Source organism: Grus americana, chromosome 2 (assembly GCF_028858705.1).
Source record: "Grus americana isolate bGruAme1 chromosome 2, bGruAme1.mat, whole genome shotgun sequence".
Lineage (NCBI taxonomy): Eukaryota > Metazoa > Chordata > Aves > Gruiformes > Gruidae > Grus > Grus americana.
In genome coordinates this window covers 15,503,030-15,518,404 of record NC_072853.1, presented here as the reverse complement: position 1 = coordinate 15,518,404, position 15,375 = coordinate 15,503,030, and the positions used below count along the sequence as shown (strand labels likewise).

The window sequence follows — 15,375 nt, the reverse complement described above, 5'->3', positions numbered from 1 at the left end:
TTTCAAACGCGAGAACATTCAGAATTACGGCTGAAAAGAAAAAAACCCACATATATGGGAGAGCATAATATCATGCTGGAATTTCAGTGTTAGGTTTTTTTTGAAAACTACCTTATCCACTGACTTTTAAATTACTCTCATGCCATAAATGCTGAGAATAAATGGGGGGGTAGGATGGGAGTGGAACACCATGCACCATAAACAGTCTAGTACCTGCTCCTTTTGTGGTGTGGTCCCCTCAGAGGATGCTTCGCTGCTTACAAGGGCATCCCCCAAGTCTTGAGAAATAAAGGTAAGGAAAGCAGAATTCTTCCTCGTAGTGTGCAGCGTCTGCTTGCAGTCGCACTGCACTAAATCCGGGGTAAATCGAGCAAAGTCAGCGGAGTCGGTCTGGATTTACACCCAAACCCTGCCGTGCAGAACAGGGCCCTTTGCTCGGTTAACACCTTCTGTTACATCTATGAATACGCTGGATTTACGTAGCACCTGCACCCCGTACAGCAAACCGCTGCACAGACCCAAAGTACTGGAGCTGGGGAAGGAGATGTGTGGGCGGGCAAAAAGCTTTGCTGGAAACCCCCCGAATGAGACCGGTCAGAGTGTCAGGTGAGATTGGTTGCTTGCAAAAACCTCTGGGTTTTTTTTTCCCTCTCCTGTTCATGCAATGGATCAAGCCCTAACCTTGTTTAAATCAAACAAAATACTTTTACTGTATAATAAAAATTCCATGTTTTAATACATCGCCATGCACAAATAAAGTCAAACAATGCAGAGTACAAAATTGTCAAATATACAAAATGATAAAGCAGATATCCAAAGCTTCCAGAGATCATGCCCAAAGATACCAAAAACTTGATATTGATTTTAATTTCATCGTTTAAAAGAATTCCTGCCTCCCCCCCGGGTTTTATTTTTTGTTGATTTTTTGAAAACAGAAGGAATTAAGAGTAAATATAAAAACTGTAGGGTGGAATTAACAGTGATGGCCACTTCGTATACTAAAAATTAGATTGCATGATAATTTCTGTTTTGGGAAAAAAAGCACTGCTGTACAGATGAACACCTTGGATGCCTGGGGAAATGCAGCGTACATCAAACAAAAAGGCACGCTTTTGTCTTATGCCACCTCATTTGGCTCCGTCTAAAAAGTTCAGCCATAGACGGACTGGGAATAACAGTGCGTCGCTTTTTAACCCTTAGAGTGCTGGCATTTTCCGAGATTTTCAACCAAGTTAACATTAAAAGGAGATCACTGGCTTAGACTATTTCCTTAGTGAATGTAAAGCAGAGCTCACTCCAAAGGCAGCTGGACCAGACACAACTCGCCGGCTTCAGGAGACCGTTTTGACCATACAGCATGGCTGTGGGCTGGCCCTCAGCCTTTCTGCACCCAGCTCTCCTGCACCAGGCCACCAGATTTCCCAGGACCTTGATCCCAGCCTGATCCTCGCTCCCTGCAGCTCGTGTCGCGGCTGCCGGTGCCGATGCGCAAGTGCAGCCTGGCATCTGATTCTGTCCGTGGGTTACTGATTTGGGGCAACCTTTGGAGACAACTCAGTTGTGGCTGTAATTCTAGCTGTCAGTTACCTGCTCTCCTCAAGGTCAGGTTCAATCAACCTTAAATTCAACTTCACAAAATAGAGGAGCCCAAATTTAGAGCCCCCTTTGCTGGTTTATGCTGTGCAGAGCCAGGCAGGCATTACTCCCATCTTACCCCCACTTGTGAAAAAGAAGTAGTAATTGCGAGGCAGGTCCAGATAACTACAACCCCTACCGGAAACTGAAAGCCAAGCCCAGCATGTCCCAAAGTACGTCCTGCCACGGTCAGATTCTGCAGTGCCTGTGAGAAATTTAAAAATGTGCCTCCTTTAGACTCGCCAAGTATCCCAGCAGCTTAGTGCAAAGCAAAGGAGTCTTCTCCTCAGAGCAGGTAGCCTCCTTGGGGAAATGCTGGTCATTCCTGTCACCAGACCATTGCCCCGTACAGTTCATCTGCATTTTAGGGGAAGCCCAGCAGACAGCAGCAACCCCAGCTTATGCCCTGAAACACAGGGTCCAGTTCTGCAAGGTGATGTGTCTCCTGCAACGGCTTTATGAGAGCGCTCAGCACGGCGCAGGACACTGGGCTTCGCTTGGGGTTAGCCCAGCACGGCCCCATTCCTCCCCTCGGTCACGGGGACAAGGCTGGGATGTGGGTCCCATGCTGAGATGCTTTGCATAGGCTGGAAGCTCATGTCCCTCTGTGCTTTCTCTATTGCCACTTCATCTTTTCTACCTTTCTCAGAAGAAAAGCAGAGAAGGAGACTCTAGCATGCAAGGGATGCAGACGAAGCGGTAAGAGGACTCCAAACATTTCTTTATCTGGACTGGTCTTGAGACCAGAGCCTGGCTCAGTAGGGAAAACCTCTGTCTGGATGTAAAACTGCTCTCAATAAACAAACCCAACCAACCAAGTCCCCTAAGCATCTGATGGGGCAGATTGTGGTTCTTTTTTCTCCTCTGCACAGCTTCTTATTGCTCACATGCAGTTTTGCTGCAGTATCGATCTCCTTGCTTTAAAAAAAGCCCTGTGTATCGCTATTTAATTTGGTGACTTATGATATTAAGTAGATGAATTCAAGGTAAGTGCTTAATAGAAGTAACGTGATTAGAGATGTAACAACAGCTACAGAAGCGGGTTTTTTTTCTGAAAAAGTATTTAGATAAGTTTGGAATTAAAATCAAAAAGGAGCTTTTCAACTCATTCTCAGACTAAGCCTGGCTGCATTATAATAATGTTGGCAATCCTACTTTTATGGCAGAAGCAGACGTTACACAGCCATCTGCAAGTTCAGCTTCTTCTCCGTCCAGCCCAGATGTGCCTGTTAAGGACCACTCTTCTCCAAAGCTGCAAGGTGTCTCAGCAGCGCAAGGACACTCGTAAGCCATCACGCACCGAAGCCAGTGACTCCGGAGAATTTATTTGACAGGCGGCCAGCTTGTACCAATGTTCTTTAAACAATAAATCTAAACCAAACTCATTTTCTTAGGATTTCACGCTGGATTAGAGCAAGAATCCCCAAAGATCTTATCTTCTTAGCTATGGCCGTAGCTAGCTCCCTTCTTATTTCAGCTTTTTGATGTTGATTCAATACCAATTTGCAGTAAGTATTGCTTTTATGGGTTCTCTTGTCTGCGTGAACTGTTTACTCTTTAAAACATACATCCGAGTTCATGGTGTTCCCCACTGCCCGATGAAGCCTGGCAGGAGATGGCTCTGATGGTTCGCACTTGCCTCGCACCTATTGACAGTGGTTTTGTAAAACCTCAATCAGACGCCGAGCGCTCCTTTGCTTATTTCTAAAGGTACAACATTCCAACCAGCCAACGGTAACAGGGCCCAATCTTGCAAAAACCCACTGCTGGGAGCAGCTCTCATTACTGTGGGCAGTCCCACTGAAGTCATTTCACTTCTAGGGCTTTATTAACCGGCTCCGATGGGGCTCGTCAGGATAGCAGGAACAGTTTGCTGTCTTTGAAGCAAGGAACTTGTGTACCGTGTTCAGCAGCACAGCGATACAATATAATTCTCAATCAGCACCGCAGCTTCTCTGCCGGTTGTTGAAGGCAGGAAAATCTGTTTCTTGCCAGCAAGATGCTACCTCCTTAATTAAGAGGCAAACCCACAGTTGTTATTCCTTGCTCAGACTACACTTCCACTCGGCCTCATCATTTGAGTGCATCATTTTTCTCAGGCTGTTATCAATGAAAGACAACAGACTTTCTCTATATGTCCAACGGTTTGCGTTGTCTTTTCTTGTCTGTTTTTCTTCCTTTAATTACACGCAGAAGGACCTCACAACTGCAGGCAGACCTACTGATGCTCAGACCAAATGCTGGCAAGCACAGCTCTGGTCATATAAACTGTTTAAATGAAGACCATTTTCTGTGAAATAATTGATATAGGCTACCCTGCCTTCCTGTAATATTGGAAACTTTAAGGTATTTTTCATTTAGAAGTTTACATCTGATGATCTAGTCTAATCCTTGCATAACACATGCCTAATAACCTCATCCAGTAATTGCCACACAGATCCTGGATTTCAGATTGAGGTAGAGCTTATTGACTTAGAAAAATACTCTGCATACATTTAAAGACTTTATGTGATGGAGAACATGCCAGGTAACTAACTAAGTTGTCTCCACAGGTAATTATCCTCCCTGTCGAGCATTTGCACTTAATTTCTAGCCTGAAATCAGTTTCCAACCAGTAGAGCACATCATTCCCTTTTCTTCTAAATAAAAGAGGTACCTGCCTTCAGACAGCACTTCCCTGCCCAGGTAGAAGATTGTGATTGCAGATGGAGATCAAGTCACCTCTTCAAATTGCCTCTGATAAATTAATAGCTTCAGCTTCATTAGCCTGACACTATAATAAGACCTGTTTTCCCGCCCTTGAATGACACTGGGAGCTATTGAAAATAATCTTTCCAAATTGTCGATATCCTTTTTGAAAGACGGGCTGAAACCAAACTGGAACAGCATCGTTATTGCCAGGTCCTACATCCCAGCTGGCAAGAGCTTCTCTGGGGCTGACGTTGAACGGATTACTTATCACCTTCACAGCCACTACGTTATGCCAGACGTACTCCCCATGCCCTAAGTGGGACCTGCTGCCATCTCTCCTGGATATCTGACTGTGCCGTCCTCTGGGTTCCTCTCTGCCACCGACCTGCTCCGTATCATTACTTACCACACCCCTGTTTTTGTCATCTCTGGCTGTTGCCACAGTAATTTTCTCTTTCCCTGGGAAGAATATTGAAAATAGAGCATACCTTGGGAGGAGCTCATTAGAAAGAATCTCACTGATGATAATTTCATATTTACAGCTGTTCTTTGTGATCCAGCCTGTAATCAGTTTTAATCCACTTAATATGGGTGATATTGATTTTGCGTTGTGCTATTTTGTTCTTTATCAGAATCAACTGATCTATAGGAGGCTAAGTATACTATGCCAGCAGTTTCTTTATCAACACGCCTTTGATATCCCCCAAAATTATAGCAAGTTTATTTGGCATGATACATTTTTTATAAAAATTATTTGGAGGGTTTTATCAATTTTTAATTGCTTTAAGGATTGTGCCTTATCAACCTTTCCATGATTTTGCCTAAGACTGATAGGAAGCTAATGAGCCTATAGTTTTCTAGGTCAAATCACTCGTTTTTTTGAATTATCGGGGTTTTGGTGTCATTTTAAGCTTCTTTTATGCTTTCTGGTTTTGAGGAGTCCTAGGCAAGTTTTCCTTCACTTTTGGATTCAGTTAATGGTTCTACAAATTTAAAAATATGTTTGGATAGTTGCTGCTTAATATTACCCGTAATTGCTGATGGAGTAGGAAGAATTACATTTTAATGTGCAACCTGACTCCCTCCTTCTACTGCTTTTAAACACAAACCAGGGATATTTGATGGTTTTTGCATGTACTGTGAGTAATCACTGTGCTGTGCCTGTCTAACATCAGACTTAGCTTTGCTACGATGGTATTTATTAGGATATACGTAAAGCCTTTGGTGTAAGCAGCCCTAACCTATTGGCCACTGACTACCCATACATTTTTTGGCTTCCCTCATCAAACATCTACTTTTCTTACTTGCTGATCTATCCTCATGAGCCTGCCTAATCACCCATACGTTATGTTGGTGGGTTTTTTTGCACTTCAGATAACCCTTCTGAATTTACTATAGGAGGTTGCAGGTAATGCTGGTAGTACTTTCCTCTTGCCCATCAATTTTAATTATACCAGATGAACTTTTCTTTTTAAATTAAAATCTTATTGACCACAGTCTATATATACCAGGGTCAATGGCAGCACGGTCCCGCAGTCGTGCCTTTCAAGGACGCTCTGGTGGCAGAGATGTTATTTGTTATAAGGGGACTGATAGGAAAGATGCAGGAATTTACTCTGCTTGCATGAGACAATTTTGAATAATTGAGATCTTGTGGCTTTGTGGTGGGTGGAGGGCGGCTAGTTTCAGGGATAACCAAAAATCACCCCGGGCCTGGCTCCACGGCTGGCATTAATCAACACATCTCCGGAGACTTTGATGGAGTAGCGCCAATGTAGTCTGCCAGCGGTCTGGCCTGGGGTCTTTTGAAAATTCAGGGCAAAACAAACCCAGGATTTTGTCATTTTTAATGGTTTGATTTCCTCAGCGATGCTGCAGCGGCTGTCGAGTGACACCACTTACCCCGAGGAACAGGCAGGGAGGGATGAACCCACCGGTGGAGCATTGCCATGTAGCTGGGCGGGGAAAACCAAAGAGCTCACGGAGCTTTTTCAAACTCCTCTCCCAGAAGGTTGCATCTCCCTTTACAGAATAAATGGTGGGTGTTACGGCACAGAAAGCCACGCAGATGAAAAAAACAGGGAACAAACCAGCGCAAAGGATGCTTTCAGCTGCAGTGTGTTTTCTGGGGTGAGCAATTCCTTCAGGTCTCTAGTGCAGGACTTCTCACGGTTTGAAGTGCTTGGGATGGCTGAGTCTCTGTCAGCGTTTCTCAGTGAGGTTTGATGCTGCAACCTTCCTCAACACAAAGAAACCAGGCGAGTGCGGCGGCAGGGAGAGGCACGGGAGGAAGGCTGCAGGTCTGCACATGGGGAACGGTGTCCTGATCACAGTACTGTTTTGTTTCAGAGATAATAACTAGTGATCAATGTAACAGCAGCACTGGCCTTTGCGAATTATCTGCCTCCACAGGGCTGATAATTGCTGTTTTATGAAAATAGCATTAGTCTCCCACTCTTTTGCACCAAACTAATGGCTCTGAGCGTATTTAAATTCACTTCCTTTGCCGGAATAACTTATTCGCTCCCTTTCATGTTGACTTGGTCTTTGGCACTCTCGACATAAATGATTTATTGACTAGAGATAAAGCATTCTTTCCCCTGAACTGTTCCTGCGACCCAGGCAAAAGCGGATGTGTCTGCTATTAATAAGGTGTTCAGCATAAAAAATGCAATAGACTTGATTGTCTGCACTCAATAGCCTTTCCCAGAACACAGTACCTGCCCCCATTCATAATAACAAAAATCTCTCCCACATGTTTATTTATATTAAAAAGTTTTCAGAAGAATACGCTGGGATCCAGATAGTTGTTCAGGAGATGTAGAACAATTTCATAAATATCCCTGAGGAAGCATGGCCTACTTTGGGAGAATAACAGTGATTAAAAAATCCAAACATGATGAATAGTTAAATACAAGCCAAAAAGTACAGTTATTTCCTTATGGCTCCGTCAGACAGTTACAAACGTGAGAAGTGTCACGGGGCACGGGGGAACTATGCTTGGAGTTATCCACATGCACAGGCTGGCTGTAGGATGGAGACCTACACCAGCTTCCAAGGAGATTTGTCCGATAGGCACCTACAGCAGACTTCTCACCGAGTCTGGCTACACAAGGATCTGGACTTGATTTTCACATTTCTCAGGGCCTATAACACTGCTTTTCTAGGTCACCGTAGCTAAAATCCTGGGAAGCTTTTAAAACAAACTGTTTTAACAGGAGAAGTGCACACATCTAAATTCATGCCCATATACTGGAAGATGTTCAAAACTAACATTGATACAAAAAAATGCTTCTAGTGGCTCTCTGCCTAACTCAACTTCTTCTCGTACGCCCTTTTAAGATAACACTCTCAGATAAACTCTTCTTTTATCATTCAAATTATTCTGGATTTTTTCACTGGGTAGTAAAACAAGAGAACCCCTACTGCTGAAGTACAGCATTCTCCTTCCTTTTAAAATAACCTATGTCAAAGTGGGTTTTTTTAATGGCTGTACCAACATGAAATTGATGTCAGTTGCCAAAGCGCATTTTTAAAACCTGTAGCAGAAAGAGCTGTAAAATTTGCTGAAGCTTACAGTGGACCTGTGCCACATGCACAACCGGGTCTCTTGGTATCAGATTCCAACCTGCAACCCTATGAAAAGCTCTAAAAAGTGCAAATGTTGCCATTGGCGAAGATTCTTATGTCTGAAGGAGAATTTTTACACCAATTAATTTAAAATTAGGGACCAAGGTTTTCAGAAAGAGAATGTAGAAGCTTACTGCTTTGTAATTCTTGGGAGCTCCATTTGAGAACCCATGGAAAGACCCAAACCATTAGAAATCACTAGTGACTTCTGAAAATCTTGGTCATCAATAAAAATAATTTGGTTTTGGACTGAATGCTATAGAAGTATCCAACATGCTGAATCTGAGATGGGTGGAGAGCTGAAACCTAAGCCCATACTCATTTAAAAAAATGAAGCCTTAAAGATATTTATCTGTTGGTTGTACGGGCACCCTCAGTGGTTGACCTTCCATTCTCTAACAATGAACTGTACAATAGTTTTAAGAATTATAACACAGGAGCTTCCTCTAAAAAGGTCCCTTTGGCTTGATGTAGCTGCACCTTCTCTCCATTGCTTTAACTTCACACCAGTATGGCATCTCACCCAGTTTGGCATATATCCTAACAGCAACTCTATAGTACCTGCCCATCAGACCGGAGAGAGTGATGGTCTTTAAACAGATAAAAAGCTACCTTTGATATTAAAGAAAGAAGGAACAAATAGGTAAGTCCTCTCAGTATGTTGATGGCATCAGTTCATTATAAAGAGTGTGTCAAGAAGGTCCTGATGTGATGGTCAGACACTAATTCCACTGAGTCCCCATGGAAGAAACAGTACCACAGCCAGCTGTGATACAGCCAGTGATGAGGCCAGCCATTCACAGACTGAACAAAAAACAACGCTCAGATTGAATGCAACAGTCTTGAGCCTGCTACAGTATATTGAAAGGCTTATTGGAACCATTTTCTTATTCCCAGTTCCTACCAAAATACTGTTTTGGATAGAAAGTGGAAAAAGTTAATGAAGAAGTCTGCCCTCTCCAAAGGGAGTGTCTTGCTCCTTAGAAGTGTTGTCTTACACTTTACCTTATCCAGAGAGTTTGGTTTGGACTACGATTCCCCAGTCCTGCCCAAAACATAAATGGTGGCCAGCATAAAGAACCTCATTTCTTCCAGCTTATTCTGGTTTTATCGTAGACCAAACCCAGGGTCACACACATCTCTGAGAAAGGCTCTCTCCCTTGCCTCTCCCTCGCCGGGTAAGAAAACACATCGGCACACTAGAAACAAGAACCTTTGATATTTGGCGGATGAGAGGGAGAGCGGACCCAGTGTCCTACAGCTCATTCAACCTACCCTGTTCTTGGCTACCTCTGTGACAGCTGTTCTCTAAGTCTCGATAAAAGAAGTCACACCTCTGCCACGTGCAAATCTATCATCTACACAATCTACTGTGAACCGGTGAAGGTATGCTAGTAGTGGACTTCAGTTTGGATACAGTCTCAGCAAATACTGAAACGTATCCTCAATACTTAAAAAAAGGACCATTATATATATATGGACTGTGCTAGTTCTGTGCAGAAAGCACACATGAAGTGCTGATATTGTTTAACAGAATACCATTAGATTGCAAAACTAACATATACAAGACGTTTACATTCCTATCAGGGTGTAATATTGTGAACATATCCACTGAGATTGGAGAATTGCTGTAAGTTTTTCCTAAAACATCATGCCATCTGCATACATAATAAAAGAATCCAGTAGTTGCCATGCTAAAACAGGACTTCTAGTGAAGGGCATAGACAGTCCCCTGAAGGGAACTCAAAAGTTATGCACAGTGATGAAAACTGGAAGAAATTTTCCAGCTAAAGGTCTGTCAATGACCATTTTCAACAAATTGGCACTGGATATTATGCACCACATTTTTACTCCACAGCCAACCAGGTCTTCCCAGAATGCATCATCTTGAGTGGGCTGATTTTACTTCAAGTCTGTCTTCAATCCTCCATGGTCACCTTCTGGCAGTGCCATTTATTATGGTTTTTTTCATGAAGGAAAGTTCACTTTCATATCATGTGGCAGGACAGCAGCTTTAGAGGCTGGAAATGTTTATGGAGAGCTCTCTGCTGGGGCTGTAAGAAACAAAACAGAAAACCAAAACCAGACAGTGAGTATAGAACAGAGCAAAGGAATTTTCACCATTTTATTTTCAACTAAAATTAAAAAGTCAGGTTTGGGCTGAATAAATGTACTTCTGCTGTAAAGACAAACTACTCCTAGAATATATATTGTGACCCTGGTACTTTCTTTAATCAGCTTTACTCATCAACCAAAAACTCAGTACTTAATCAATTCCTTAGATAAATATAAAGTGCAGACCAGCAATCGTGTGTATGATTTAACAAATCCTCCTTGAACTTTATTGCCTCGTGTGAAAGCACTGCTTACTCTTCCTCTAGTCTGAGCGCCAGAGAGCAGGCTCTGTGGTTTGGTTGGGCTTACATTAACCACTGAACACTTGATAGCCAAATGCTGGAAAGGCTCTGCCAAATGCCAAAGTAGGGGCTGATGTTCCCTCACCATTTCTGCTGGCCAAGATGGCAAGAGCTGGCCATTGCTGCATAGGAGATGTGAAAACAGCTCACCCACTTCTTCCCTGCTTCAGATCCCATAAGATAATTTGGGGGTTGAAGAAAGTTTCTCTTTCCCTGCTAAAAGCAGTAAAGCACACTCAATTTTGGTGCCTGCTGTTCCTTACCTGAAAGTCCTTGCAAAGCTGTAAGGTGATCACACCATAAAGGAGGAATATGTGAAGGTTTCTTATAATTTCTCCTCCCCTCCACCCTAACTCTTTGAGATGCACAGCAAAAGGATAAGAGGTAATAGACACAAGATGTAACAAAAGAGATTCCAGCTAGATACAAGAAAAAAAATTCTTCTTAGTGAGGGTGGTCAAATTTTAGAACAAGTTACCTGACCAGGCTGTGGGATCTCCAACTATGGAGATATCCACAAGTCAGCAGCCTAACTTGGCCCTGCTTTGAGCACAGTTAGTGGAATAACCTCCAGAGATTCCTCCCAACCTAAATTATAACTACATTTTTTCTGATGGGGATTTGTGTTCCCTGTTCTGCCTTTCTGAACAGGAGACGAGTGCCCTTGCAGGCCTGCTCACACTGAAGTGCATCAGTCATTTATTCAGTATGTAGCCACGAAAATGCATATAAACCCAGCACAGGCTTACACTAGCCTCTGGAGCCAAGGAGCCATGTGGAGGCAAGTTCACTGCATTATTTCAATGTGTTTGGACACAGCTTTGTTTCTCACAGAGCCCTCACCGACCACCAGTTTTACGAACCAGATCTCTGGCCAGGGCAGTGCTGGGATGGGACTCATCGGGGTGGGCTTTGCACCCTTTCCAGCTGATGTCCTGCTTCTTGCATGAATGTACGTGTCTGTATGTGTGGGAAGAGCTGGATCATTGGGTTTTTTGGGCCAGATTCCAAATTGCGAAGATAATGGGATACTGATACTGCAAAGGCAGCATTCATGTCAGCTAAAACTCATGCTGGCAGTGGATTTCTGCTTCTCACCCCTTCAAAATCACACCCAACGGGCTCTTCTCTGCAGGGTGTGGGCTGACTGGCTCTGCCAAGCTGTCAGTTTGCCCATATTTACCTTTTCCAACCCCACACCCTTGCAGAAATGGACATGAAGATCTGATCAAGCAGGGAAAGGATGGGATGTTAAACCAACAGGTGCTGGAAGAATGCTGAATAACATTTAAAAAAACCCACCCCACACCCTGCCATGAACACTTTATTCCTCAGTCCAAATATGGCCTATGAAATAGAGGAACAACAAATAACAGTCTCCTTAGCTATTTCCTTCCTTATGTGCGCATATTCGCCTGACTACGGTGCTACTTTTGATTTCTGTTTTTACAGCTGCCTTGCTTTTATTCTCAAGGTTCTCTAGCGCCATGATCCCACCACCACCTACCGTCATCTCCTACATGAGATACCCACATCAGTAGTGACCTGAGAAAGATGCACATTTGGGACCCAGCAACTGTTTTATCCCATGGAAGAACAGATGGAAAGGTTTTGAGCCTTCAGCTTGTCTAGACAGGTAACTGACTGCATTCCCCAGGACAGAAAAGAAAGCAGTGGTGATATTAAGCAGGTATGAAGATAAAGGGGAAATCTGGGGGAGGTTTGAAACTTGCAGAGAGGCAAACTGGTACTTCACCTCAAAAGTGTTTGATTCCTGATGAACTGGAGGATATCTCCCATCTGTGTAGCATCAACAGAGACAGGTCTGTCTCACAAAGGAGAAACAGGGCTTTTTTGAGGTTAAATAGCTCATCTGCCACAAAGAAGGGAAAATTTGAAAAGCTCTCCCAAGCAATGGAAAATATCTTGCCTAGCCACAGAGCTGCAGGACTGAAATAAAATGAGTAAACTGGCTAATTATACTGGGTTAGGCCTCAGGATTGCACTTGTGCTGAAATTCCCCAGTCATCCACATTGTCGAAGCCACTGGCTTGTACTCGTGCTTAAGTTTGAAATGAGCCAGCTGGCTCTTCAGACAGAAACCCGTGAACGAGGAGAAATGGGGACCAGTCCCAACCTGAGCTCCATCCACACCACAGAGCGCACACATCCATCCATCCATCCATCCATCCATCCATCCATCCATCCATCCACACACAGAGCGCAACCGCTTTGAGTGATGCAGGACACCCAGCAGAGCCAGTCTGGACACAACTGGTGACAGTGACCAAGGGAAAAGTCATCATTCTCTTAAGCTCTGCATTTAGCACAAGCAAACTGAGGATTTAGCGGTGATTTAGCCCGTTTCCTCTCTTCTCACTGTCTCTTTTGAGGCCAGGGTCTTAGAAGCACTTATTCTTCCTTGTTACCTATACAATTTTTGGTGCTCAGCTGGAGACTCCTCTAAGGACCCTGGTTTTCTAACAGTACGTACCCAGCGCTTTCTGAAAGCAAGTAACATCTTTTTGAAAGCTATCACAAATGAGCAGTTGTCTTTGAAACCCTTGCCTAGGACTGTAAGCTCTTGGAATGCAGACCGCCCTTTGCAGGGGGTTTGTACGCTTACCAACACAACGGCGTACAGATCTAATCTCACCTGACATTTTCAAGAAGCTGCTGTAGAAAGACAACAATAATTTCAAAGCCAGAGATGTATTTCATTTTTTGAGTACCTGTACTATGTGTTTTTTTCCTAACTGGGAAAGGGACATCTTTTTCATTCGCTTTAAACACATGTTAATTCAGCTCAACCTAGCGGTATTACTATTTGTTACTTTTTCGTAACTGAGGGATTCTGATAATGGAAACAAGCATCTGTTACCTTTGCTAGGTTTCTTCTCCTGGAATTAATTTTATTCTATATTTCTAAGGTCAGGACATTTCAAACATGGGATTATTACGAAAAATGCCTGTTTCCAACATCCATCTACCAACTAGTCCTTGGAGTCTGGTGAAAAACTGCATTCAGCTACATTTACCAGTATTCTTCCTGTGTCAGAAAGGCCACAGGTATCTCACTTCATGCTTCTCATGTCACTTGAGACATTATAATATGCTGTACATTACTGCAGACTTGTTGCATCTTGCTACTTACTAATTAGAGATATCGCTACCTTTGAAGAATTTTGTACACTGCTAAAAGGGAATGGCTGGCAGCTCATTCATAGATTGACCCTTTTCTTTATTGTGCATTGAATTATTATCACTGAGGTGTGAGAGCATGAGGTGTCTCTGTGAGGCTCATGGAAGTTAATGTACAAACAAAATCTCTACTTGGGGACCTGCTGATCCTGGTCAGTCACCACGGTGGAAGGAGAAAGGAGGATTAGCAGGGGCTGGGAAATGCTGCTGCGAGGCAGCCTTGGCAGGCACAGGGACCATTTGCCCCACGTTAGATGAGACTGAAGTTGTACCATAGTTTGGTTTCACTCTATCACAAAACCATCTCATTACTGTTCTGGGTGGAGAACAGCACCAATTCTTTTAACCTCTAGGTAAATGAAACTATTGCTGCACATCCTTATTACCTAACAGGTCACTGATAAGCAGAGTCAACAGTGCCAGAGATCCAAGGTTACCTCAAACATTTGCACGCTTGTAGTTTGCTGGAGCCAGCACGGAGGAGGTGGCAAAGCAAGGCTCTCCATCCACCCTCCAGCCGCCTCCTCTCCTAGGAGCAGCCCTGGCTCGTACAGGCAGCAAGTCAAGCCTTGGGGCTGCACAACGATGGCAAGCTGCCTCGCTGCAAGTGTCACAGCCCAGCAGCCTGTGTTAAGCAGTGACACATTAATCAATGGACTGAAGGCAACACCCAGCAGCCGAGAGAGAAAACAGAGATGTGGATGGGTTTTGATCAAACTGCCAATTTTGTTTTGATTCCCAACCAGTCATGTCTTGGTCTGGCTTGCCTGATTTTCCCCTCATTATTAGGACCTGGTAGCTGATACAGTCCTGAAGGTTATTTAATGTTGCTTGTCAAACGCAGTGTCAGTACGGTAGAAAAATACCAAGGGGGAAAGGAAGGAAGTCTCTTCTTGCTTTTGAATTTTAATTTGCTTGCCAAGCAGGAAACCAAAATTTTAGTTTTGGAGTAGCTTGACAGAAAAGATGGATCTATGAGCACAACGTCTAGAGTGTCAAACACAATAATCCTAATCCCAAGCATTCAATATTCATTAATGAGGCCGTGAAAAATAATTATAAAAGCTGAAAATACATGGAATTAAAAATAAATGTTGCTTTCCCATCACCCCTACTTTTTTTAGGATCCAGTTAGGACATATTTGTCATGAACTATGAAACCCAACCACGAAACAAGACCTTTTTTTGTTCAAATGATTGGGGACATTGATGCAGCATCACAAGACTCCAGGAGCAGAGTCTTTAAAACAAACAGCAGCTGACACATGAATTGGTATTTCTGCAAGGATGAATTCAGGGTTTCTCTTTTTTGAAGACACTTCTTCTGGACAACTTGCTCCCATAACCAGGTACTCTTAATCCTCCTGGATATAGTTTTAATATCTGTTGATACCATCACCATAAATACACTACTGAATAAATATTCCCATATGAGATCTGTGGAAGAGAATGACTTTACATGCAATAAACTCCTTGGCATTATTTATGTGTTGCTACACTGCTCACTCCAAGTGGTCCCAGGTCCACACAAGGGCTTTGAGGCAGCAGCTGGCATACAGCTTGTGCACAGCCTGCTCGGGCATGGTGCTGTGCATGATGCTGCCTGGCGCAGTGTGAAAGCCCTAATAAGCCATTGCGAGTACGTGGGTATGCGGGATCCTGGCTTGCTCGCAGATTCGCTGTCTGGATCAACGGCAAATCTTGTTTCAAGGAAGGCTTCAGGGTGGCCTTCAAAAGGCAGTTTAGACAGGATGCGTCAAGGCAGATGATGAACATTCAACAAGGTCAGGCAAATCCTTTT

The 15,375-nt window shown here is 43.5% G+C and overlaps 1 protein-coding gene across 1 annotated transcript in view; it reads right to left on the bottom strand.

Annotated features, from left to right (window-relative positions):
* Positions 1-704: 704 nt before the first annotated feature.
* The window catches only part of SAMD12 (sterile alpha motif domain containing 12), a 178,174-nt gene continuing 163,503 nt past the window's right edge, over positions 705-15,375 (bottom strand). Inside the window, exon 6 of the mRNA XM_054816349.1 lies at positions 705-10,010. Within this exon, the coding sequence (XP_054672324.1) occupies positions 9,988-10,010 (23 nt within the window). The 3' untranslated portion in view covers positions 705-9,987. The remainder of the gene's footprint in view (positions 10,011-15,375) is intronic.